Source organism: Perissodus microlepis, chromosome 11 (genome assembly GCF_051167445.1).
Source record: "Perissodus microlepis isolate ML-2025 ecotype Zambia chromosome 11, ASM5116744v1, whole genome shotgun sequence".
NCBI classification, from domain to species: Eukaryota; Metazoa; Chordata; class Actinopteri; order Cichliformes; family Cichlidae; genus Perissodus; species Perissodus microlepis.
In genome coordinates this window covers 17,767,723-17,795,236 of record NC_140471.1, presented here as the reverse complement: position 1 = coordinate 17,795,236, position 27,514 = coordinate 17,767,723, and the positions used below count along the sequence as shown (strand labels likewise).

At 38.6% G+C, this 27,514-nt stretch overlaps 1 protein-coding gene across 1 annotated transcript; it reads left to right on the top strand.

Annotated features, from left to right (window-relative positions):
- Positions 1–1,115: 1,115 nt before the first annotated feature.
- On the top strand, positions 1,116–18,330 carry LOC146377505 (uncharacterized). The gene is made up of 24 exons (XM_084944633.1): positions 1,116–1,174; positions 1,270–1,653; positions 1,739–2,026; positions 2,100–2,399; positions 10,007–10,384; positions 10,836–11,123; positions 11,217–11,516; positions 11,854–12,231; positions 12,552–12,839; positions 12,917–13,210; positions 13,911–13,940; positions 14,042–14,380; positions 14,472–14,768; positions 14,863–14,977; positions 15,109–15,156; positions 15,601–15,627; positions 15,772–15,816; positions 15,893–15,919; positions 16,008–16,052; positions 17,148–17,174; positions 17,291–17,329; positions 17,418–17,480; positions 17,582–17,615; positions 17,981–18,330. Exons 1-24 carry the CDS (start codon positions 1,132–1,134, stop codon positions 18,002–18,004), a joined length of 4,101 nt encoding a protein of 1,366 aa, XP_084800759.1. The 5' UTR covers positions 1,116–1,131; the 3' UTR covers positions 18,005–18,330.
- Positions 18,331–27,514: the final 9,184 nt, after the last annotated feature.

Here is a 27,514-nt window from a genome sequence, read left to right as displayed (position 1 = left end):
TTAAATTCTGTTGTTTTGTTAAGAAAATAACCACAACTTTAATAGTTTATTCAAGCTGACACACACCATTAGGTTTTAGAGCTTTTCCCCACTTGTGGGTGGAAAATCATACCCTCCGCCCACACTGGGTGCTTAAAAAGCTGCATTTTTAGTGTTACTTGTATCTTCATGACTATTCATCTGTGTTGGTAAGTAAATCACTATATTTTTTTTCTTTTTGCTGAAGTAATATCAACAGATGTTTTTTTATTAGACAAAATTTGTTCAGAAAAAGAATTGTAGTTTTAAAATGTAGCATTCTCCACTTCTCCATTTTACAAATGGGGGTGCGGGGGGGATTAATGTTATATAAAGAAAAAAATTTTCCCGTAGGATTGTTTATATATATAATAATTACCTTTTTTCTGGCGTGAAAACCTGTTCTGGTTTAATAGTCTTTCAGTCAGTAAGAAAGTGGGTTGGGTGCTGACTATATCCATAATGCTTTCCAAGTATTACCCTCTTAAAACCTATTAAAACTCTTTTTTTGTTTAAGTGACCCTAGAAAACAATGCTATACCTACTACAGTCTGGAAAAACTCTGTAACAGTACCGTTTATATATTACTCGAAGACACCACTGTACCCCGATGCATACAGTAGTAGGGATGGGACCATAATATAATAGAGATCAATCCCTTAATATTATATTATACTTAATTTTGGTGAAAATCAAGTGATGGTCAAGATCAAGGTAACACCAAACGTAAAAAGTAGTAAAGACTTTATAATACATGTAATATCTTATGGATTGTCTTCAAATATATCAAGAAATACTAAGCCTAAGGGGTCATGAGTACGTGTATTGGCTAAGCATTTGATCTTGATCTTCATTGTTAGTGCCCAAGGTCAAAGTTGACCTTGAAAGGTTTTTTTTTTCAAGAAACCACGTCAAGTAATATGTCACATGACAGAACGTGGAGAGAGTAGCACAACACACATTTTATTTTTTCAATATGATACCCTATGACTTCACAAAGACAACGTAACTGACTGATGTCATCATATTGTAATAAAAACATCATAAAATGTCAAGGTTTTAGTAAGTTTTAATTTCATATATTTGTTTCAGGAATGCTATATCATTAACAAGATGTCTGGGTCTGGACCATTTTTCCTGTGCATCTATAGCCTAGGTATGGTCATTTCAATATATATATATATATATACTCGTGTGTTTGTGTGTGTTTTATATTTCAGTTTCTCTCATTGCGTCATGATTCTCTTGCAGGATATATTTTGTGCAGCTCCAGTGCTTGGCAGGTAACAATGCCAAGAAATATCAAAGGATTGTTGGGTTCCTGTCTTGTTATCCCTTGCAGTTATGATTACTATCAGTATCCACCTAGAAGACCAGATCGTGTAGTGTGGTATCAGTATGTGAGCAGAGGATATCCAATAGTATATGACTACTGGAACTGGAATGATGTGTTGGACATATTTAAAGGAAGAACACGTGTATATACTTCTTCACACCATCGGACATGTAGTCTGTTGATTGACCCAGTGACCTTGGCTGATCACAGTCAGAAGCTTTATCCCTGGGTGGATCCTGAAAATGTTGGATGGAGAACCTACCCTTTCTATGACACAACTGTAACAGTTGAAGTAGTGGGTAGGTAAATAATTTAAGATTTCACTATAAATTGATCACTATGTTGTTATATGATTATGTAAATCTTCACATTTTATGATTTAAGGCACAGCAGATCCACCGGTTATCGAGATCTTTGGAAACACGGTGGTTGGGCAGTCTGTAACAGTGCAATGCAGTGTTTACCACACTTGTCCCACTTATCCCCCAAGTCTGAGGCTCAACATCCCCCTGCGAAATGAACGTCTAACTCATAGCCGTCTATCTAATGGAAGATCCAAAACTATGGTGACAACCACTCTGTTCATAGAGAAAGAATATCAAATTGTGGAGTGCTATGTGGAACACCGTGGTGGTCGCTCTGCATCAGCATCTAAAACCTTAACCTCAAATTGTAAGTGGTGAAAGTAAATTGCATTTTATCCTATGCCATCTTTGATATTTAACCATTTTTAATTGTATCCCAGGCTCCATTTCAGGGCTGACTGTCAGCTCTGCATCATATGAATTTCTGGAGAGAGATCAAAGTACAGTAACTTGCACTGTTTCATACACATGCTATCGAAATATTCCAACTCTGACATGGAATTATGGTAATATGCCAGCCTCCTCTGATACTAGCAAGTTATCAGGGGGGGCTCTGTGGAGGACTGTCTCCACACTGACATTTACAGCATCAGCCAATGATGATGGAAGATCGCTGATATGTTATGCACGTTTCGCTGGAGGTCAGACACGACGAGCAACCATCACTCTGCGGGTAAAGAGTAAGTACAAATATTTATTAAATTAAATTTATTAAATGTAACAGCTAACCATACACCCAAAACTCTTACAGCATTTATAGGATTGTCCTGCATTTGTTTTCTCTCACAAACTACATCTGCAATAAAAGTGATATTACCTAATCATAGTTTACATATATGCTTTTGAAATGTATTTCATAATAATGACAATAATAATAGGCAGATGACCAAGTTTTCCAGTGGTGCCTGCAGTCATTATCAGCAATTAAGCATTTTTTAACCATTCATGAATACTCGAATGCATATCTCAGAAACCCCCAAAAGTTGATTCTGTTCATCTGGACGTAGCCTTTTCAGTGGGAGGAACGTTTTGTGACTTCTTCAGTGGCTCGTCACACAGAAGAGCTACCTCAAGGACTCCACGGTCTTTCATTTTGTAACGTATTCTGTTACGTTACTCAATGAGAGTAGAATATTCTGAATAGTCTAAGGAGCTTGGAAAGAAAAGCATCTGGACTTCTTTGAGTTGCTTGAAGACGTTTCACCTCTCATCCGAGAAGCTTCTTCAGTTCTAAGGTCAAATGGTGGAGAGTCCCAGATTTAAACCCAGTGGGAGTTTCCCCCCAAAGAGGGACAAAGGATTAATTAATTAATTGATTAATTAATTGATTATAAAAATCAGTTGGAAACCCGTCTGGACCAGGGGCTTTTCCACTCTGAAGGGACGTTATTGCATTTTTAATTTCTTCCAGCGTCAGACTTTGTTCCAATTGTTCTTTCCAGTCAGAGTCAATTATAGGAATATTCAGATTGGAAAAAAAAGTGTTGAACTTATTTTGAGCTGGTGCTGAATCTCAGGAATATAATTTAGCATAAAACTCTCTAAAATAGTTGTTAATAGCTTGATGATCCTCAGTTGATGAGCCATCTGATAAGATGAGTTGTGAAATAACACGAGATGCTGCTTTTTGGCGGAGCTGGCTAGCTAATAATTTGAATGGTTTATCTCCCTCTTCGTACAATCTACTACGGGATTTCAAAATGAGCTTCTCTGCTTGGGTAGTAGTTAATAGATCAATTTCAGTTTGTAAGGCCACTCTCCTCTTAATCAAATCAGCCAGATATGAGTCCGTCCAGGGTCTTGATTTCTAAGGATAACTCCTCAATCTTCCTATACTTCTTCGTCCTCATATATGCAGAATGAGAGATAAATTGTCCCCGGAGATACGCTTTAAGGGTCTCCCAGAGGGTCGAAGCTGAGATGCCATCTGTCCTATTTACCTGTAGAAAAAAATCTATTTGTTCTGTAATGAACTTCACAAAGTCTGAATCAGCCAGTAAGAGTGGATCCAGCTGCCATCAACAGGGATATTATTATTAATGTAGGCCAGCGCCACTGCGGGTTTCGGGAAACCTCAAGCGTTTCCCGTTGTGTGTGAACTGCAGAGTGGCTGGGTAGAAGAGACCGAACTTGACCTTTGCAGTGTGGACCTTCCTTTTGGACTCTGAGAAGGCTGCACGTCGTTTGTTGAGCTGTTCTGGGCTGTAGTCAGGAAATATGTGGAATCTCGATCCGTTGAATAGGAGCGGGCCCTTCTGTCTGGCGAGGCGTAGGATCAGCTCTCTGGTTTGGAAATGGTGGAGTTTGACAATGAACGGACGTGATCTGTTGTCACCATCTGCTGGTTTAGGAGCCAAACTTCTGTGGGCTCTATCCACTGATGGCGGCCTCTCGAAGTTGTTCTCCCCAAGCACATTTGGCAATGAATTCCGTTGGTCGTGGGCCCTCCGTATTCTCTGGTATCCCCACAATGCATATATACTGCCGTCTGGTTTAGTTTTCCAAGTACGCCACCTTCTCTCTTAAAGCCTCTTTCTCTTTAACTAGCGAGGATTGGGAGGTCTCCATGCTGCTCAGTCTCTTGTCAACCTCATTCGTTCCTTCTTCCATGTCGGTAATTCGTTGGCCGTACCCACTCAGGATTGAATGCAGAGAAGCAATAGATGCCCGGTTCTCCTCCTGAAATGAGTCGATAGAGGCTTGTACCGCCGTAACTGCATTTGCTAGCGCGTCCATGCTGTTAGCTTCTGTTTCTGTACTGGTCGAGGAGTTTGAATCGCCCCCGCGCTGAGTAATAATGAAAAAAAAAATATATATATATATTTCTTCACGTCATTATGCGGGCCGCAAGTAGAGGTGACATGGGCCACGAGATTGAGACACAGGCATTAGAGCCTCTAAATGCTTGCTTTGTTTTGGTTTCCACTGGTGTGGAATTACCAAAAATAGAGAGGGTACAGGCTAATATATGAAACAGGAAAAGACCTCCGTGTAATCCGGCCCAATGAGCTGAATGACTTCCGACCGGTGGCACTGACGTCACATCTTATGAAGACTCTAGAGCGGCTCTTCCTCAACCTCCTCCGACCACAGGTACAACATGCCCAGGACCCACTACAGTTCGCCTACAAGGCGGGTGTCGGAGTGGAGGATGCCATCCTGTACCTCCTGCATAGAGCCCACTCACACCTGGATGGGGGAAAAGGCACGGTCAGGATCCTGTTTCTTGACTTTTCCAGTGCCTTTAATACCATCCGGCCCTGTCTGCTTCAGGAAAAACTGAACAGGATGGAGGTGGACCCCTGCCTGGTCGCTTGGATCTCCGACTACCTCACCGACAGGCCACAGTACGTCAGGCTGAAGGACATCACGTCTGACACTGTGGTCAGCAGCACAGGAGCACCACAGGGAACTGTGCTGTCCCTGTCCTTCACCCTGTACACCTCTGACTTCTGCTACAACTCTGAATTATGCCACATTCAGAAGTTTGCAGACGACACAGCCATCATGGGGTGTATCTGGGATGATCAGGAAGAGGAGTACAGAAGTCTGGTGAGGAACTTTGTCGCATGGAGTCACACAAACCACCTGCAACTCAACACCTCAAAGACTAAGGAACTGGTTATGGACTTTGGGAGGTCCAGAGCAGGTCCACTGCCGGTTCAGATAGAAGGGGAGGAGGTGGAGGTGGTCAACAAGTACAAGCACCTCGGGCTGTGGGTGGACAACAAACTGGACTGGTCATGCAACACAGAGCACCTGTATAAAAAAGCCCAAAGCCGACTGTACTTCCTCAGGAGGCTGAGGTCTTTTAACATCTGCAGGAAGCTCCTGAGGATGTTTTACCAGTCGGTGGTTGCTGGAGTACTTTTCTATGCTGTGGTGTGCTGGGGGAGCAGCACAGCAAAGAAGGACTCATCCAGGCTGGAAAAACTGATCAGGAAGGCTGGCTCTGTGGTCGGCATGAAGCTGGACACTCTGGTGACAGTGGCAGAGAAAAGGACACTAAAGAAACTGCTGGACATTATGGACAATGCTGGGCATCCTCTGCACACGGCCATAAACAACCAGAAGAGCCTGTTCAGTGACAGGTTGCTTCTCCCCAAGACAAGAACCAACAGACTTAAAAACTCCTTTGTCCCACACGCCATCAAACTGTTTAACTCCTCTCTGGAGGGGAGAGGGAGGGGAAACAGGAGGACAAAGGAGGGGGGAACAACTAAGCTGTAGTGCCTCTTCACCTCACTGTGCAATTACCTTTTGTGCAATACTTTTTGTTAATAGTCAACGGTGCAATAGACTCCATACTTGAAATGTGCAATCCACTTGTATTTTTATTTTTATTTTATTCCTATTTATTCTATTTATCCCCTTTGTATATTTTTATCTATATATGTCTTTGTATTTATATATGTGTGTGTATATATATATATATATATATATATATATATATATATATATAATATTCTGTAACTCTATAACTTCTGTCGGTGCTGTGCTTATTTGGAACCGAATTTCCCAGAGGAACCCACCCGAGGGATTAATAAAGTTTTATCTTATCTTATCTTATCTTATTTATTTCAACAAAGTAACTGTATTCTGATTACCAGCTTTGTAAACGGTAACTGTAACGGAATACAGTTACTCATATTTTGTATTTTAACCCTTTAAAGCCGGTCGGAGCGGGCACACTCTGTTTTGCGTAACTATTTTTAAATCCCTGTAGAACCGGAACCACGTAAGCTAGGGCAATAATTTTTTTTGCATAGGAAACCGGAGGAGTTGTACTTACATCTTATGCCCTCAGCTTGTCCTAGGTCACAGTTTCTTTCCACATAGCTTTGCAAAAATTGCATAAAAAGCACTTGCTGCAACAAAAACATGATATTCCAGAAACACGCTTTGCCGATCCGATCAGCTGTTCGTAACACTTCCTACATTGAAATAGACGTCAACGCGAACTATCGCAAAACACGAACTATCGAAACCGGAAGTGATGATTTTTGCGGGAAATGTAGTTTTTTACTTGCAGGCCTTATAAGCCTTTACTTGGTGTTTTTAAAAGTCATGTTTGACTTTATGCTTTTCTGAATAGTTTGTGGGATGCTTAGACCTTAAGTTGCACTGCTTTAAATAGTTTATTTTGATGCACATGCTGTTTTCTTTGCAAATTTGCATTATAGGATTTTTTTTTTCTGCAGTATATAAAAATTGGTGTATCTCAAAAATAAAACTATGAAGACACTCAAAATAAATTTCCTGTTGTTGTAAACTATTTTTTGCAACTTTTTTGTATTTAAAGTTTTGAGGGATAAACCTCTTAAATTCCTCTAAGTAGAAATATATGTAAAAGAACAAAACAAAAAACGATTTACAATTTTTTTGTAGTTTATTGCACTTTTTTACATGTTATGTAGTTACTATGGACTTAATGCAAACATATTATTAAAATTTGGGCTATAATGCTGCCCCACCGTGCCACCGTGCTGGGCACGGTGGTTAGCACTGTTGCCGCACAGCAAGAAGGTCCTGAGTTCAATTCCACCATCAGGCCGGGGTCTTTCTGTGTGGAGTTTGCATGTTCTCCCCGTGTTTGTGTGGGTTCCCTCCGGGTACACCGGCTTCCTCCCACCGTCCAAAGACATGCAGCTTGTGGGGATAGGTTAATTGATTAATCCAAATTGCCACTAGGTGTGAATGTGCGAGTGAATGTGAGTGCGAATGGTTGTCTGTCCCTGTGTGTTGGCCCTGCGACAGACTGGCGACCTGTCCAGGGTGTACCCCGCCTCTCGCCCTATGACAGCTGGGATAGGTTCCAGCACCCCCCGCGACCCTGAAAAGGATAAGCGGAAGCGGATGGATGGATGGATGGTTGTATTGATGTATAGCAACTTGAAATGCTCCGCAAAATGGCACTACAGCATGTAAAAATATAAAGTAAGCTCTGGCGGACTTGGTTCTATGGTAGGTCTTAAAGGGTTAAATATATAACGTCGGTACATGTATTCCGTTACTCCCCAACACTGCTCATGGTCATTGATTAGTGGTCTTTGACCAATGAGCTTTGATCAGTGGTTGTGGATCAATGGTCAGGGGAATTTACATATTAATGATCAAGGAACTGACCTCCCAGCCGATTGTTCATGGAGTGGTGCTAGTTTCAGTCATTATGCAAATGTTATGTTTATAAGATTGGGGAAACCTGCAGTCATCTGAGACTGAAGAAGTCACTTGGATGAGTGACAAAACGTTTCTCCCACTAAAGATGCTATGTCCAGGTAAACAGAATCAACTTTAGGGGATTTACTTACCTGGATGATTGAGCATGCATCAAGACATATTACAGAAATACAATGACTGACAGAGGACTTGCATCTATTATGATACTAGACCTGATGCAGAGACTGAATTGTAAGATTTTCAGGGTTAGAGGGAGTAATGTGCAAGTCCTGGCAATGTCAGCAGAAGCAAATAAGGCAGTGTATACAATGTGCCATTCAGCACATAAGTAATCAAATAGTTTCTTCAGCAGTGGTGGAGACCAAAACAGAAGTAAAATGACATGGAACATTTAGAGATACAAATACAAATAATGGAGGCTAATATTGTTCTCTGTCTTTGAGATGCATGAAAAGAAAACTTCCATCATGTTTCCCAGATTAACTCCAGATGCACTTGGGTTGTAATAATGTGATCACAAATGTTTTTCCGTTATTATTCCTCAAAGTTGCAAAGAGATGTTTTGTCTAGTGATGGGATTTCCAGCTCTTTTTAGAGAACCGGCTCTTTCGGTTCGGCTCACTAAAAAGAGCCGGCTCTTTCGGCTCCGAACTGGCTCTTCGGGTTGTTTTGTTGTTTTAATTAATTTATTATTAACAATAATATAAAATTATGCACAAAAGAAATTACTAATGTAAAAAAAAAAGTGGTTTTATTTATATATGTTTATATATAAATATATGCGGTGGCCCCTAGAGACAAAACACGTACAAACTCCAAAACAAATTTCTAGCATGAACTGAACTTCCAAAACAGAGCTACCCAGATCACTTAAATTACACAATTGAAAGCATGAAAGCATATGTGTATTGTTTGTGTATTTATACACAAGCATTCATATATAGTCAAATAATTAAAAAAAAAAAAAAAAAGTTCATTTACCTGTTATTACCATACACCAAATCCGGTCGTTGGTACTTGCTGGCTTGTGTAGCCACTAGGTAACAAAAGTTCAACACTGCACACTAGCATCCTGGAGCACTTCTGTTGTCTTTTGTACGTGTTTTGAGTTTTTATGTGCTTCTGAGTTTTTACGTGTTTTGGAGTTTTTACGTGTTTTGGAGTTTGTACGTGTTTTTACGTGTTTTGGAGTTTGTACGTGATTTGAAGTTTGTACGTGCTTTGTCTGTAGGGGCCACCGTAAATATACTTTTTTTTATTCACTCCACATAAAATGTAATAAATAAATCATTTAATACAAAAATCAACTATTCACATTTCAACTTTTAACTATTTAAATTTTCATTTTTTTCCCTTTACAAATTTAAAGTGAAACAACACAAAACACTGCAAACCACAACACAATTAAATATAAATTATAATATGAAAACAAAAAGAACATGCATATTCTCTGTCATATGGACCTGCATGAATAAACTTTATGAATCCTTTATCATCTGCAACTGAAAATAGTTGTGGATGATTACTATACCTTTCTAATGTGACGTTGTTGTCCCTGGCTCTCTTTCTCTGTCTCTCCCTCCCTCCGCTCTGTTCCTGTGCTACTGAGTGTCACTACTGCCCCTCCCCCCTCTGCCCAGCGCAAAGCACAAGGCTCGCATGCGAAGTGAAGCGGGAAAAAAGTGCGAGAGAGAGGGTGAGAGAAAGAAAAAAAAACCCACGGCTCGCGATAAGGAGACGGCTCGCGTCGTTCACGTCAAAGAGCCGGCTCTAAGAGCCATTTTGTTCGCGACTGACCCATCACTAGTTTTGTCTCAAGTTCATTTCATTTCAAACAGAGTGTGAGCCCTTTTTAAGCGTTAGGCATAAAAGGCTGAGGGTATTGTTGTTGCTCCACCATTGAGGGCACTTGAGTTTGAGAATGCAATAACTCAAGAATTAAGTCATCTGGTTTAAGTTCACAGGACAACTTTTGGAAAATCACCTGGGGTTTTCAAATTTATACCATACCTGCAACAGGAGGCAGGGGGTAGCACTGGTGGCTGCCAATATTTATTTATTTTTTGTTAAGATCAAAAGTGCTTCAAAAGCTTCTTCTCTTTTGCAGGAAACATACTGAATCTGGGTTGGTCCTTCACTGCTCCAGCCACCATAACTGGGTTAAAAGGGTCATGTCTCACCATTCCATGCAAATTCTCCTACAAAAACTCTCAGCCTAAAGACCTTCAAGTTATATGGTACTTGTATCAGAGGAACGAATACCCAGCTGTATACAACCAAGAAGGGACAGTTATTAGAAAGTTTAATGGTCGAACAAGCTTGACTGGATCAGTAACTGAGAAGAACTGTAGTCTTAAGATTGAAAGGCTGGAGATGTCAGACAACCATAACCAACTTTATCCATGGATAGATAAGAACACAATTGCTTCCTACCACACCAAAGGTCACTCATTTTATGATGGATCTACTGAACTTATTGTTTCAGGTAAGCATTCATTAATTTCTTCAATTCAACTTTAATTCCATTGATAGACATCCAAGTTACTACAGAAAGAAACCCTTACCATGACAAACTGAGTCCTCTCTGATTAATTTTTTATTTATTATTTATCTGTATTTTAGTTTTGTGCATGTATAATTTGCAATGATTTGCCTCAGCATATAAATTGTAGTTAGAATCTTTAGCTTTTTCCTGGCACAGTGTTGTCTAAACCCAATAAATGTATTTCAATAACACTTAAAACTACAATACTTATATCAAACCATTAAGAGAGACACATAAAATAATGTGAAGAAATATTTATTTTCAGCTATCTGTATTTTTTTCTTCCCTATCACTTTTAACTAAGTTTGTTTAATTGCAGTTATTACTTCCTGCAAATGACTCAAAAGTTGCTGTGTTGCTGTAGCTCTCAATTTTTGCTTTGAATTAACAGAACATGCACCAGAACCACAGTTGAGCATTATTGGTATCCTCAGAGTGGGAGAGCAGGGCACTGTGTCCTGCAGTGTGCAGCATACATGTTTCTCTGCTCCCCCAACCTTAACCCTAAAGGGTTTACCTGGAATTGATCAGAACATGGACAGTCTGGTATCTGAAGGGATTTGGGAAAGGAAAATAGTTCAAACTTGGACAGTAGAAGAAGAGCACCAGAGTGTAAGTTGTGCTGTTAACTACCCTGCGGGTCAGAGTGCCGAAAGGTCGATTCCACTGAATGCTGAATGTGAGTACCATGTAATATATTCAATGTGCAATATATTTCATGTACTGAATTTAATGTGACATGAAAATGTAACATTTTCCATTTATATCTCAGGCTCCATTTCGCCATTGAATATAAGCTCTACATCAGATGAATTTCTTGAAGGGTATGATAGCAAAGTAACATGCACTGCCTTATACACATGTCACAAGAATACACCAACTCTCACATGGAACTATGGCAGTGTGGCAGCATCCACTAATACAGAAAAGGTACCGGGGGAGACTCAGTGGAAGACTATCTCCATACTGTCATTTAAATCTTCACCCAGCGACAACGGGAGATCTGTTACCTGCTTTGCAAAATTCAAGGGGGGGCAAACACAAGAAGTGAGCATCAGGCTGCGGGTAAAGAGTAAGTGCAAATAGTAATTATCTTCATTTAAAAGCTCAGACAGACAGACGAAAAGTTATTAGAGTAGATATATACCAGAAAAAAATGAATGTTGTTAGTGTGGTAGGAATGACCGTCATTCGGCAATGTGATTGCAAAGTCTTTATTTACAATGTGCTTTTAAGCAGCTTTTCAGTTCCCCATAACTTTACAGCTTATTCATCTTGCTGCTTCTGCTACCTCTTCTCTTTCTTCTCTGGCCATGGCAGCTACGTCCATGTCTGTTTTGTCTGTTAAGATTTATTTTTAAGATTAAATAGTTCTTCAAAAGTTTTTTTTTTTTCTAATTTTTTTGCAGGAAACATACTCAATCGGGGTTGGTCTTTCACTGCTCCAAGCACCATAACTGGGTTGAAGGGATCGTGTCTCATCATTCCATGTAAATTCTCCTACAAAAACTCACAGCCTAATGACCTTCAAGTGATGTGGTACTTGTACCAAATCAATGGATTTCCAGCTGTATTCAAACAAGGAGGGAATGTTATTAGTAAGTTTGATGGTCGAACTAGTTTAATTGGATCAGTGGTGGAGCAGAACTGTAGTCTTAAGATTGAAAGGCTGGAGATGTCCCACAACCATGACCGACTTTATCCATGGATAGATAAGAACGCAATTACTTCCTACCACACTGTAGGTCACTCATTTTATGATGGATCTACTGAACTTATTGTTTCAGGTAAGTGTCATTGAACTCCCATTTACAGTCACTTCAGCTTAAATCCAAAAAATGATTACAGAAAGCTTGAGTCAGGACTTCACTTGTCACTACATTCAGTCATTTAAAATTTATTTTGTTGGTTTGTTGCTTTTCTATAAAAAAAAACAAACTAACAAATGTGCAGTAAAATATTCAGTATAACAGAATAACCAATGCATTTAATTCCCACAAACTGGCTGTTAAACAAATACTACAATTATGTAAACATTCATATTTCTGGAACATAGAACTCAGAAGTTACTGTATCACTATAGCTCTTAAATATTTCTTATTCACAGAACATGCACCAGAACCAGAGCTAAATATTATTGGTACTCCCAGAGTGGGAGAGCAGGGCACTGTGTCCTGCAATGTGCGCCACGCATGTATTTTTGCTCCCCCAACCGTAACCCTAAATGGTATACCTGGAAAAGACCGGATCACGGACACACTGGTATCTGATGGGATTTGGGAAAGGAGAGTAGAACAAGTTTGGGAAGTAAAGGAAGAGCACCAGAGTGTGGCTTGTACTGTTAGCTACTCTGGGGGTCAGAAAGCCACCAAGGAAATTCCACTCAATGTTGAATGTAAGTTTAATGGGAGGTTTTACTTGAATTAAACAACAATTGCTATCATTAAGCTTCACTCTAACTTTTTTGCTCAGGTCCATTTCAGGAAATCACTATGAATGAACCACCAGGGGAGTTAACAGAGGGCATGGCGAAGAATGTCACTTGTTCTGTGATCTTTAAGTGCAGGAAAAACACACCAAGTGTCATCTGGAACTACAACAACATGCAAAGTTCATTAAACACCAAACAGACTCCCAACAATACATACACTATAGTGTCAAATCTAACTTTTATTCCCTCCCTAAGTGATGATGGTAAATTTTTGACTTGCACTGCTCAGTTTATTAGTGGGGAGTTCTCAACATCTGCAACTCTTACTGTAAAACGTGAGTTCCTACATGTCGCCCTCCTGATTGTTTGATACTTTACAAAATATACCTATTAGCTTTCTGTTGGAAAACTGATTTTGTTAGATTGGTAAAAAAAAATAAAGCCAGCCGCCAATTAGCTCAGGTTAGCACATACACAAGCAGAAGAGGAAGCCATTAGCTTGACTAGAATTAAAGCTAGCGTGTTTGATTTGGGCATTATATATGAACATATAGCTGAGTCATAAGCTGGAAGTCACTGAGAAGGGAAAAGAGGGAGAAATACAAAACTTTTAGATAATGTATCCAGAAAGACATTTTACATGTGCATTAAAGTGCCAGACCTGTAATAGATGGGCAACTTGTCCGGGGTGTACCCCACTTTTCACCCTATGAGCGTAAATTGGATCAGCAGAAGAAAATTGAAGGATTGCTAGATGGATGAAAAGTGCCACAAAACATTTGTAAAGAGAAAACTAGAAAGAAAAGTATAAAACCTGCCTCCATCTAGATTTAAAAGATTGTCTCCATTATTGCCCAGGGACCAACAATTTTTATAACACTTTATAAGTCTTATAACTGTTTCTATAAATCTGAACTAATAGGCTTATGGCTTACACCTTACATATGAGACCTACTTTCATCTAACTTTCCAAAAAAACAAAAATACTCCTCCAGATGTTGAATTGTTATTAATTGGTTGTTATCATTTTCCCAGAATATGAGAGAGATCCATTTGAAAATTACAGTAAGTGCACTTGTCAGCACTCTCAAACTCTTTTTGTTTTCATCATGTCACATCTCAAGAGGATTAATTTAAACCAGCATCTAACATTTTTCCCATTACAGCAACCTCTGCTTTGCCTGCCGACGTTCCTTTAAGATTTAGTGCCTTGACGCGCTCCTGTGTGGTGATTCCCTGCAGTTTCCAGTACAAAGAGGATGAACCGATGACCCGTGGCATCTGGTCCAAAAAAAGCGGAGACATTGTATTCCATAATGGCCAAAGCTATGTAATTGACCATTTTAAGGGCCGAACCAAAATGTTAGGAAATCTAAATGAGGGAAACTGCTCACTGGAGATTGATGGCATCAAGCCCTTTGACAACGGACCCTTCTGTTTCTATGCAGAGAAAGGACATGAGACACATACATTCAACAACAGCTGTGTATTTATTATCATGAAAGGTTTGGAGTCCCACTGTAGATCACTGAAATGTGACAAACACATTGCTTTCTAAGTATCAAGTATAATCTTCTTTGTGTTTGTCATGCTCAGCTTCTCCAGAAAAACCATTGATGACCCCCGTTCCAAAAGAAGTTGATGCTGGTTCAACTATAACTGTTTCGTGTTCTGTTACACACACATGTTCATCACATCCTCCGGTGTTCTCATGGAGTGTCTCTCACCTCACCAGTGAGGTCTCAGAGATCATGATGTCACGAGGCACCTGGCAGACAACTTCCACAATCACTTTTATTGTTACTGAAGGAGATGGAGTCAGAAACCTCACCTGTAACGCTATCTTTTGGCGTAACAGGGAACAAGCCCACACAGTCAGCTTAAATGTGAAGGGTTAGCAGACACACTTTATCTCTACTCTATATGTTATCGAAGTATTTATCTGTTGAACTGTGTTTATTAACCTCAAATGTATCTACATCACCAGGATCACTGATGTACCAGTTTACAAGTGCTGCTCCAGTGGCCTTTCCAGTCTCATTTGTGGCTCTCATCATAATCACCTTAGCTGCAGTGTTTGCAGTGTTCATCTGGAGGAAAAGGTTGAGGAAATATAACATTAATTTATATCATATCATATTTCTGATATTGATTGCAGCTGTCTGTGTAACGATGTTACAATGTGTTGACTCTGAAGTTGAAAATGTTTTTTTTCTCCTCCAACCAAATATAGGAAACACACAGATGAATCACGGAAACCACCACCTCGACCAGAAAAAAGGCAAGTTATTTTAACATAAAAAGTGAATAATGATGACATAATTCAGTCATGAGTCAAGACCTCTCATCACAACTGAATACAGGAGTTCGCACTTTAAAGATGTTCTAAAATGATTCAAAAGAATCTAAAAGCATCCAGAGCCTGCTTCAACAACATATCCATATTAATTAAATATAAATAAGTTTTATCAGTCATATCATATCTGACACAGAAAAATGAAGTTGAGATGGTCGAATGAGCTTTATGAGCAACATGATAAAAAAAAAAGTTGATGGTTGCAATGGTTGTTTTATAAACCTGATGTCTATAAATGTGATGTTTGAGCTAATATTTGTAAAAGAATGTGTGAAAAATGTCGCTAATTTGTTAATAACTGTTATTTTTTTCTTTTTTAACGTCTCCACCAAAACAACCCTGTAAATATTTCTCCCTGTAATTTCACAGAAGATCACTTTGGGATAGATTATCCAGGTAACCATTTTGAAGGATTCCTTTGTGACTGGTCTCTTCATTGTATCATATAATGAAATAAAGTAACTCATGTGATGTATTGTGTATAGACTGTGCCTTGCATTTAAAAAAAACTGACTCCTAATTGTCTCACAAAATATTTAGGAGATACACAGATGACAGAGACAGACCACCAAGGCCAGAAAAAAGGTATATCATCAGTGTTCTGCAAACTGAAGAAATACAGTAAAACAAACCAACTAACAATGCTTTGCTTTCAAAATAGGAGGTCCATTTGGAGTCGATTTTCACGGTAAGGAAAACAAAAAAAGAAAGCCATCATTTGTAACCCTGATATGAATGCTTAACTGGAAATATCCTGTTGATTGTACTCTTAATAGAAAAGAAGAGGATCGCATGGCATGGCAACATGAGAGGAAGCCCAGGTGCTGTTGGATTTAGATTGTACAATTTTTTACTCTTAAAGTTGTTTCTCCTTCTTTTTCTTAAGTAAAACTGCAGAAATGTCCTAAAGACCTATATGGCCTCTAACCACCTGCATTGAAATTCAGATAAAACTGAGGTTATTGAACACGGCCCTAAACTATTTAGAAATATTGTATCTAATCAGATGCTTAATCTGGATGGCATTACGTTTTAGGATGGACTACTGTAATTCATTGCAATTGGGCTCCCTGAAAAGCCTTCACTTGATCCAAAATGTTGCAGCAAGAGTACTGACAGAGACTAGAAAGAGAGGGCATATTTCTCCCCTTTTGGCCTCTCTTCATCACCTCCCTGTTAATTCCAGAATTAAACTTAAACTCCTTCTCATGACATACACGGCCTTGAAGAATTAGGCCCCATCTTATCTGAAAAACCTCATAGTACCGTATAACCCCAAGAGAGCACTTTGCTCTCAGACTGTGGGCTTACTTGTGGTACCTAGTATATTTTAAAGTAGAATGAGAGGCAGAGTCTTCAGCTTTCAGGCTCCTCTTATGTGGAATCAGCTCCCAGTTTGGATTAAGAAGATACTCTTCCTACTTTTAAGATTAGTCTTAAAAGTTTCCATTTTAATAAAGCATATTGTTAGAGTGGGATTAGATGACCCTGAATCCTTCCCTAATTAAGCTGCAATAGACCAACAGGACTTCTTTTTCGTTGACCTTTTTTCACTCGCTTTATGTTTATATGCCACACTATATTTAATTATTAGTTATTATTAATATCTGGCTCTCTTCCACAATGTTTTCCTCCCCGCACCCCCAACCTGTTGCAGCAGATGGCTGCCCCTCCCTGAGCCTAGTTCTGCCAGCTGTTTCTTCCTGTTAAAAGAGAGTTTTTCCTTTTTCCTCTGTTGCCAAGTGCTTGCTCTATTTTAGGTCTCTACTGTGCAATGTAAAGTGCCTAGAAGCAACTGTTCCTGTGATTTTGCACTGTTTAAATAATAACTGAATTGAAGTGACTTGAACTGAATTGAAATCTTTCCTGTGTCTTGTCTTCTTCTTATTATTATTATTATTATTTTCATTCTATAGGAAGTCATTTTGGAGCCGATTTTCAAGGTAGTATTTGTAGTCTTCTTGTTTGTTTTTATATAATTTTTAAAATTTCCCTATATAAAAGAAATATACATACACACATTAAGTAATATTTAAAAAAATGTTTATACATTCTGCAGACGCCAAGACTGCACTGCGAACATCAGTGTTGCCTATACGTAAGTATTCATAGCAGTACGACAACCGCCATAATGTCATAGTAAAAACAGTCATAAACTAACATGTTATTTTCTTTAACCCCCATAGTAAAAACAGCAGCAATGTAACCTGTGGAGCTGTGTCCAAACCACGCTGTCCATACCCAAAGGAGTGAGTTTTATTCATGCAATTTTTCTTTAAATGACATACCAATGTGTTTTATTTCTTTATGTTTGAACAGCCTGCTTCCATTTCTATGTTGTTTGATACAGTAACAGGAGACGACCATCCCCTTTCAACCCTGAGGTTAGTGGTGTTGCAGTGAATGACAAAATCCAAATCAACCAAATTTAAGACTTTTTTCATTAAATAACATTACAACATCCAGACTGATTCCATCGCAGATTATTACTTAATCTGTTAAAAATGTTATACTTTCTCTAAAGTAATTTATTTTGTTATGCTTGATAACAATGCCAAGGTTAGTGTAAGGAACTTGAATTATTTATATGGATGAACTTTTTTTGAAACAAATCCCTGCTACGTAGACTTTGATTTATTTAAAGTTAATTCAGTTTGTTTTGTTGTGTTTGGAAAAAAACAAAAAAGCTAATTATTTAAGAATCATTTTAGATTAAAACTGAATAAAGTTTTACTCAAAATTCTTGCAGAATCAACTGTACGGCAACCTTTGACTTCTTCAAAGATGTCCCACAGACATCTTAATCTTTCAGGCTCATGTCTCGCAAGTCTCCTGTTTCAAAGGTTATCATCTAGCTGAACAGCCATTATCAACTGCAAAGACGCCTGTGGTGGCTTCTGTTATGAATACATGCTAATGCAAACTGTACTGTTGATGTCGATGCATGATATGTGGGGGAAAGTTCTTAATGATACTGCAAGATCTAATGTTTTTATAGTTTAACTTTCACTTGGCTTTCTTTAAATTTCATTTAACTCGGTCAATTACAAAATGATCTAGTAACTTGCTTTGCTTAATCTTCTCACATGATAAACAGCAATAAACATGTTTTTTCTGACGTTGCTTCAGTTATTTGTACTGTTTAGTATTTTATTTTCAAAATTGCTCAGTTTCCAACTACTGTCTCACAGTCGCTGTGAAAAAGAAAAAGAAAAACAGAGAGTTCACATTTTAAGGCAAGCAAGAATAACAAACGCATTTTCATTCATTGTACGTCGCTCTGTTTGATCCCAAATAGTCTAGGCTACTAAAAGTATTGCATAGTAATCTATCTTTGGGTAAAAATACATTCTGAAAAAAATACATTTAATAAAACATATATTTACGAAACATGATTCACAATTAGACATAAACGTTTTATGAGAGGTGTGTTATAATTCAAAGATGCTCTACAAAAGCACAAATACGTGTATATTTGTTGGAGGGAAACTTTCCTTTTTATGATATACTGTATGATCTTTGGTACTTTGACAACTTATGACAACTACTACTAGACCGGGGTATTTTGAAACAAGCTTTGACATGAAAGAATTCTGAATAGAAGTACCAGTACCAAATCCTTTTTAGCAACAAACTAAATCAGTCTGACAAAAAGCTCATCTGTCAGCGTTTCACTAAAGAAACTGACAAGTAACTATTCATACAGTTATATTTAACATTCTTGAAGCAAATGATTTATCAGTACTAAGTTATTCTGTGCAGGGTTGTGACAAAAAACAGACTCGTCTTCTGGGATCAGAATTAATCATTTGTGAAAGTCCCTACAAAATTAGAACATATCAAATCTTCAGAAAATTGTACATCACGGAAAGTGGACGATTTTTTAATATAAAATCCATCTGGATGAAGATTGGTGACATCCATCTGGATGTAAATCCATTTGTTAGAACAGCCTTATAATTTTGTTCATGGGTGAATCAAGATGGCGCCGGTGTGTGTGGCTGCTCGTCTGTCACTGCCAAGTTTGTTCCTGTTTATATTATTTCTAACTTTTGTCATCCACGAAACAAAGTCTCTGCTAAAGTATGATCGCCAGACACTACTGGACCTCCAACCTGTGGTCCAAAATATTGTGTCGTTTAGAGCTGGTGGGCAGCAACCCCTGCCCCCAGTTGTATCGGCAATCCCGGGTTACCTGTACCGGGTTCCTAGGCTACCTTCTCGGCGAAGGCGTCATCGTCGCCGGGGTAAATGAAGCGGTCGGCTGGTGAAGCTAAAGGTTTAACTAAGGAATTGTTCTGCTGTTTTCCGACCAGCGCATGGATTATTTCCAAGATTGTTTGTGTCTCGGCATTTCCTAGATCCTGTTGATGCCTGTTTGGTGCCTGTGGTCGGCTTTGATGATGCTCCTTGGCCTCGCTGCCCATGCCCTCCCAGGCTAAACCTCCGCCGTCAACATCATCGAAACCTGAGATCGCTGTGTCGGGTTTCTCGAGTTACTGAAACCGGTGCTCCAGCTCCAGCTCCTGCCAGGATTGCCCTGGTGAACGCCAGATCACTTTTAAACAAAACTTTTATTCTTTGGGAATTCGTCAGTTCCCGTGATCTGATTTTCTGTGTGTGATTGAGACGTGGCTGAGTTTGGTGAGTCCAGTGCTCTATCTGAACTTTTACCAATGGATTGTGCTATTTTAATTCGCCACGGACGTCAGGCAGAGGTGCAGGCACAGCGACTGTTTACAAAAAGGATCACAAATGTAAGCAGTGTTTTCTACAGCCTTCGTTCTCCAGCTTCGAACTCGCGGTTCTCTGCACGGTTTTCTGCACTGTCATCTATCGTCCCCCGAAATACAATAACAACTTCATAAATGAGATTATGCCCAACTTTAATAGTGTTCTTATTGTTGGAGATTTTAATATGCATGTATGTTGTCCTGATAAGCCACTGGTAAATGACTTTTTTAAGCCTTATTGACTCTTTTAGCCTGGTACAGTCCGTGCCTGGCCCTACACATGAGCATGGACACACACTGGATCTTGTTCTGTCATATGGTCTGCCTGTCACTAACTAGATTTGTGACTGTGCACTCTCAGATCATATGCCTGTGTTGTTCAACGTTGGTTTTACACATACTGCAGTTAAATCTCGCACTGCTGCTCGCCGCTGTCGGGTTATTAACCCCTCCACTGCCGCGCTGTTTTCTGCTGCTTTTAATCAGCTCTGTGGCCCTTCTGACTTTGTTTCCTCTGACACAGAAGAGCTTAATTCCTGGATTTATCTCTCTGCACTGGCTGCCTGTGTCTTTTAGAGTTAATTTTAAAATTCTCATGTTTGTTTTTAAATGCTTTCACAATCTTGCCCGCCTTACCTCTCTGAACTTCTTCATCTCCGCACACCCTGTCGGTCTCTAAGGTCAGCTGACCAGCTGCTCCTGGAGGTACCGAGATCCAGGAGGAAGCTCAGAGGGGACAGGGCCTTTTCTATCGTGGGTCCTAAATTATGGAATAATTTGCCCTTGCACATTAGAGAGGCCCCTTCACTGTCCACCTTTAAATCGCGTCTTAAAACCCACTTTTATTCTTTGGCTTTAAACCTCAGTGAAACTTAGTTTCTCTTGTAATGAAATTAGTTATTTAATTAATTATTTTACTTTTTCTTTTATTTATATCTTATGTACTTTTATTATATAGTTCCTATGTACAGCACTTTGTGTCAGCTGTGGTTGTTTTTAAGGGCTTTATAAATAAAGGATGATGATGATGATGATGACTACTTGTCTAACAATAAAAAGGCCACTACACTAGCCATTAAAATTGTACTTTGTATACAATATCTACACGCATTTGAATACAATACTTTATGTCATCTATTTTAGACACTAAGAAGCTTTAAATCTGAACCTTTGTTTTAAAAGCTTTTGTTTTTTATGAATTCTAATCAGTTGTGAATTAAACAAATATCGATTGTCGATTTTCTTAGTTTCTTGTCCGAATGATGCGTTTATGCTGCCCCCGCTCAAACACTAACTGTTGTACAACTGGGTACAAATGTATTTGCATCAAAAGCAGGGCTGAACTGGTAATTTGACATTATGGTCATTTTCCCTGTGGGCTGGTGCAATTTTGGGCTGATGGGGCAATTTGAAGGGATTCTGCGCAACAGACAGACCAGCATTGACAGCACCCCATTTGTTCAATCAAATCTCTTAATGTGATATATATATATATTAGGGGTGCAACCAAGGGCGTAGATTTGGCATGGATGGAAGGGACATGTCCCCACCAATATCCTGCGATTATTGAATTGTCCCCACCAATAATTTGATCTCTTCGAGTAAAGAACAACAATCCCGATAGTAAGAAAAAACGATCTGTCAGCGTCTCCACCCAGCGGAGCAGAAAGGGTTAAATTACGTTCTCTACTGGAGTCCTACGTCATGTGACAAATATGGCCAGTGTGATTGGCTGTGCCTTTCAGGGAGCTCTGTTTAGTTTTAGCAGCGGCAAACCTGCGCTGCGAGGAGGACGGCAGCAAAACGGGAGATCCTGGATATAAGAAAGTATTTTTCAAAGAAACCTGTAAGTCACTTAAAGTCAAGTTCACTCATAAAATGTGTCCGTCATAATAACGTTACAGGCTATGCTAGGCTTTGGCCCACATCAGTCTAAAACTGTATGTAACCATGAATAACGTGTTTTGGAAACTAACTGCACAACATGCAGCACTATTAGTTCTCTCAGTCTCAGAGCAGCATTTCTAATTTTGATTGAAACTGTCAGAGAAAACGGCAGCCTCGAGCAAGCCAGGATTTTAGTTTACAGAGGCTGTTAAAATTATATGTCTAACGTTAAAATGTTGGTGACACAATAATTTCATCCTAATGGCAATGGCATATTCATAGGGTTAATTTTTGAGACAATATATCATGAGGTAGTCATGATTTTGCAAATATTCCACCTTGTAGTGCAGTTTGCACAAATTGTTTAAAAATGCACTCAACCTACAAACATTACTGACGAGTCAAGATCTGCACAATTTGACAGAAACACTGAAGCAGCTACCCATTTTATTCTTATTGTCATGTATGTCCTATATGTCAGGTGACAGAAGAACCAAAACAAAGCTCAGAGAGTAATGGTGACACAAGGTCACAGGTGAAATTGGATGATGACTTGTTGGTTCATTATTGTATTTGAAGCACATGTGTGACTGCATGTATGTGGAATATCTCACTGTTATTCATCAGGTGACAGAGGCAGCTCTGCCATGTTGTAGCTCAGACAGAGGTGAAGAGGCGAGGTCACAGGTGACTGGCTGATGATTTGGTGCTATAGATTAACTAGTATTTATTATCATGACAATTGTTAGGCTGCTGATGTAAATTGATTCATTAGTGTATGTTTGACAAAGAATCTGAATTGACATGTCTCACTTTTTATATGGCACGAATCAATGTGTTATTTTATCAGGTGGCAATATGTCCTAGTGCAATCAGAGGGGAAGAGCCAGGGCCAAAGGTGAGGCACATCAGGCACAGAATAATAATTTTAATCTGAGGATAAAACGCAGGTACTGAGGCCAAAAGAAGCTTCAGTGCTCTCAGAAGACTAAAAAGATGGCTAAGGTCAACAATAACTCAAATGAGATTAAACAATGCTGCTGTATGTCCACCAGGAGACACTGGACAGTATAGATGTAAAACCAATATGCCAGCAGTTTATCTCAGTTAACGAGAGGAGCAGGCATGTGTTTGGCTCCTTCACATAGAGGACGTTGAGTTGCTGTGTGGGACATGTAGTCCATGTCTGTTGCTGTAACAGTAGTTCATGTTTAGAATGAAAAATCCCAGCTCACTGACTTGATCGGGGCAATAGTGCCTAAAATGTTGCATAATTTTGCTGAGAGATCTTTTACTTTGTGGTAATCTTAGACAAGTAGTTTTATGGACAAAAACCACCAGGTCATTGAGTGTTCCCTTTGTGCTAATGTATAAGAAATGTTGGTGTACTATAACTGAAGTAATGTTGTTAAGTCCTTAAAGTTATATTCTTTTATTGTCATGACTGTATTTGAAGCTATTTTTATTTTTGTATGATACCTGATTTATATGGAATATGGCTGAAGTAAACTAAAGTATAAAATACTTAGTCATTTGTTTAATAGTAATTTAACACATAATTCACATATAAAACTATGAATTGTAATTTTAAATGGTTTAAAAGCATGCAGAATAGCATATGTAGGCAAGTATATTTCTCCTTTTTTATCAAGAAGCAAAGACAAAAAGGACAAAAAAAAGAAACAGGGCAGGGTTCAGTGGTTGAATCATCCGTCCCCACCAATGCCAAAACCAAATCTACGCCCTTGGGTGCAACGATACACACAAAATTCACGGTTCGGTTCGATACTTTGGTGTCACGGTTCGATATTTTTTCGATACAAAAAATGTTCATGCTTTTTTAATTTGTCATTTATTAAAATTATAAATATATATTTTAACTCAAAAGTACAGTTTTTAAATTTAATGTTGCTGAAACAACAAAGTAATAAAAAAATAAAACTGTCTGATCAAGAAATCACTCATCTTTGGAAAAGAGAGTTTATTACAGAGAAATGGCTCTTTCCAAAATAAAAGCTATACTATACGCTTCTTCTGGGGTATACTCTCAGCAGCATATTAAACATATCAGGTCCCCATAAGGAGAATCATGTGCTAACGGCTGTCTAAATGACTCGGGTAAAGTTTGTAGCATGCGTGCTTGTTGTTTTTGTCTGCTTCCACTTGTCTTTGCACTAGGATGATGTTGGCGTAAATGTGCAGTCATATTCGTTGTGTCCCCACTAGTGCTGTCAGCGTTAATCTGAAATGACGTTAACGCCACAACACGGCAAATCTCCGTTAACGAGCTACCGCGGATCGCCCCGTGCGTGGGGTTGGACGGCGTCAACACGTTAACGAGCAAACTGCGCTAACGCAGTAGTTCCCACCAATGTAATTGAGCATTGCGTGGCACATCCGACATACTGTTTTACTTTTGTCCATGACGCGCTTACCTTCAGGGTCATACTTCACATGAAGACCAAAATAGTTCCAAAGGCCAGATCTGAATGAGGGTGGGGGAGGTTCAATTTGCCATGTTGCAACGAGCTTATTCTGTCTTGCTAGCTTGCGCTGCGGTCAGTGGATCTGCGCTCGACAGTGCAGCCTAGGTGGAGTAGTCGAACGCAGATCCACTGAGCTCTCAACACAGACAGCATCGTCAGAAGAAAAGTTGATAAAATAAATAAAAAATTTTGTATTGTTCGATACATATGCATACCGAACCGAAAGCACTGTATCGAATGGCTAAATATTGATACGAGTACACCCCTAATATATATATATTAGGGGTGCAATGATACTCGTATCAATGTTAATGTTAATCAATCAACAAAAAAATCATTTTATATATATATATATATATATATATATATATATATATATGTATATATATATATATATATATGTATAAAATGATTTTTTTGTTGATTGATTAACATTAACATTCCTATTCTTACCCTACAAAAGCCATTAAATAAACCCCTAGTGAACACTCAACCACGCGCACACACACACACACACGTGATAAGTGTAACTTATCATTGTGAGGTGTGAAGTTTCATAACCTTTCTTGACACATGAGTGTTTTCACTTTTTTTTTTTTTTTTACTTTTTGCAGTTTACTTAAACCAACAATTCAGCCCCACCCACCCCCACACACATTTTTTTTTTTCAACGATGAGATATGTTAAAATCTTAAAAGAGCTTCTGTTCACTTGAAAACTTGGTTTCAGTAATTAGTCAAGTTTTGTTATTGTGATTATTATTGTTATTATTATTAATACAGTTTTCTTTTGGTTTAAGTATAAAAATGTATCTTTTTAAAGACTGCTTATCTTTGGCAGTTTACTAAATATGTATATTATCAGATTCACCGCAGTATTCAGGTCCACAATTGTGCAGTTTCATTGGCAGAAGGTTCCAAAGAATTTAAATGTGTCCTTATTACTCATGTCCCATCAGAACCTAGAGATTGCCAGTAACTGTTCCACCATAAAAGTGTGAAATCTCCAGCTAACTCTACACTTATTTAAAAATAACAATCACATTTTATAATATAATAACATTTGCCAGTTGCACAAAGCAACAAATAATTACACAAAAACATGTCCTCATAACATACTAGATGGGCCAAATCATTCCACCACTGAGTTATCAGTTTCATTAGTTCAGTTCTTTCTGAATCTTTTTGTTAGTGTAAAAAAAAAAAAAAAAAGCCCTTTAAGTAGTTCAGTTGTTAAACAGTTTTATTAGGCATAACTCTCTTCACATTAACTCTGTAATTGCCTTCACATTTGCTCATGGCTTATTCCTACTATTTGTTGCCATTTTCAGGTTGTAACTCTGTAAATAAAAGAAAACAAAAAAATACATATTTTAGCGTTTCATCTGAAAGAGAGCTTGTTACAAGCATTATGCTATAATGAGTTTATCAAACATTATTCAGGCCAAATGTATTTCTGTTACATATTTTGAATGTACAATTACTTTCATATGTACATTTTCTAGTCTGCAGCTCTGTATTTTGTATGTTCCATCTTATTTTGTTGTTTCCCTCGTCTCGTCTTGTCTTGTCTTGTCTTTTATTTAGTTTCTGTCTCCCCGTATTCCCATCCTATTGTCTTAGTTCCCTAATAACCTCCTGAGAACAGAGAGAACGTTTTATGATTTCCTACCTCTTTGAAGCTAAAAGAGCCCATACAAAAACATAAGATATCAATTGAAAGCCCAGAACGTCCTTTATTTACCACATTAGGACTTAGTAAGGTACCTCAAATAAGTCCAAATATTATAGACAAAAAAAACAAATGTCCATTAAAGAGAACAAATGTACAGGGTGGTTCTCAGGAGGATACATCATCTTTTAATTTGTATGCTGTCTTTTTACTTAATTGTTTCCTGTCTTATTTCCACTGACTCTTTCTCATGTTTCACTTTTTGTGTCTCCTTGTGAAGTCAGTCTTGTCTGTTTACTCAGTTGTCTGTGTTAAGTTAGTGTGTTTGGTCTTTGTGTCCTGCTACTTCCTGTTTTTTTTTTTTTTTTTTTTTTTTTTTTTTTTTTCTTGGTGAGCTCATGCCCCTTGTGTGTTGTCAAACTTTCCAGTGTTTTCTTCAACGTAGGTTTCAGTTCCCATTTTGTGGGGTTTTTTTTGTTTTTTGTTTTTTTCCCTTTATTATACTACCTTTGCAATCAGTCTCAATAAAAGGCCTGTTTGCCGTTAAGCTCAATTCTTGTTTGTCGTGTTTTCCTGGATCTTCACTCACTGAATCTGCACATCTTGCAGACTTTTGACAGAAGTGGATAATTAAATTTTCATATTTCACACATTCTGCAACTTGTGGGGACCAAATGAAAGTCCAGAGTTTGTGGATGTTGCAGATTCACCACCACATTTGAACTTGTGCAACTAACCAAAGGAAAGGAAGATTGAACAGCAGTTGCTTTTAGAGAGATTGTCAAACATTTGTAAAGTAATTGCTGTCAACTGATAAAGAAAGACAGATTGCTAATATCTTGCCATCAGTCTGAATGAGTGTTTGAGCACCACTCATCCCAAGTTGCTGCCATTTGGTTGTATTGTGGTTTTATTCCTATAGTAGTGTTCACCTAATGAAGCTTTCTGAAGCACTTAAGGGTTTGTTACTCAAAGATTTTCAACACAGTGATCTTTGGTGCCATCTGCTTGCCAAAAGTATGAAGATCAGATTGAGCCTACAAGTTGAAATGAACTACTTCATTATGATTAACCACTCTACAGAGCTGAGTTGAGTGACTTCTTTACACTTGTAAACATAGATTTAAAAAAAAAAAAAAAAAAACCCATATGAAATAATGTAAAAAACACAATCTTATATTAGGTTGGGCATATGCTTGTACTGTGAGCTCCTGCCTCTACGTGCTTTTGTAATTAACCAATGGACAGCTTATATGTATACTGGATTTCTCATGGTGGCAGCACGGTGGCACGGTGGTTAGCACTGTTGCCGCTCAGCAAGAAGGTCCTGAGTTCAATTCCACCATCAGGCCCGGGGTCTTTCTGTGTGGAGTTTGCATGTTCTCCCCGTGTTTGCGTGGGTTCCCTCCGGGTACTCCGGCTTCCTCCCACCGTCCAGAGACATGCAGTTTGTGGGGATAGGTTAATTGGCTAATCCAAATTGCCACTAGGTTTGAGTGTGAATGG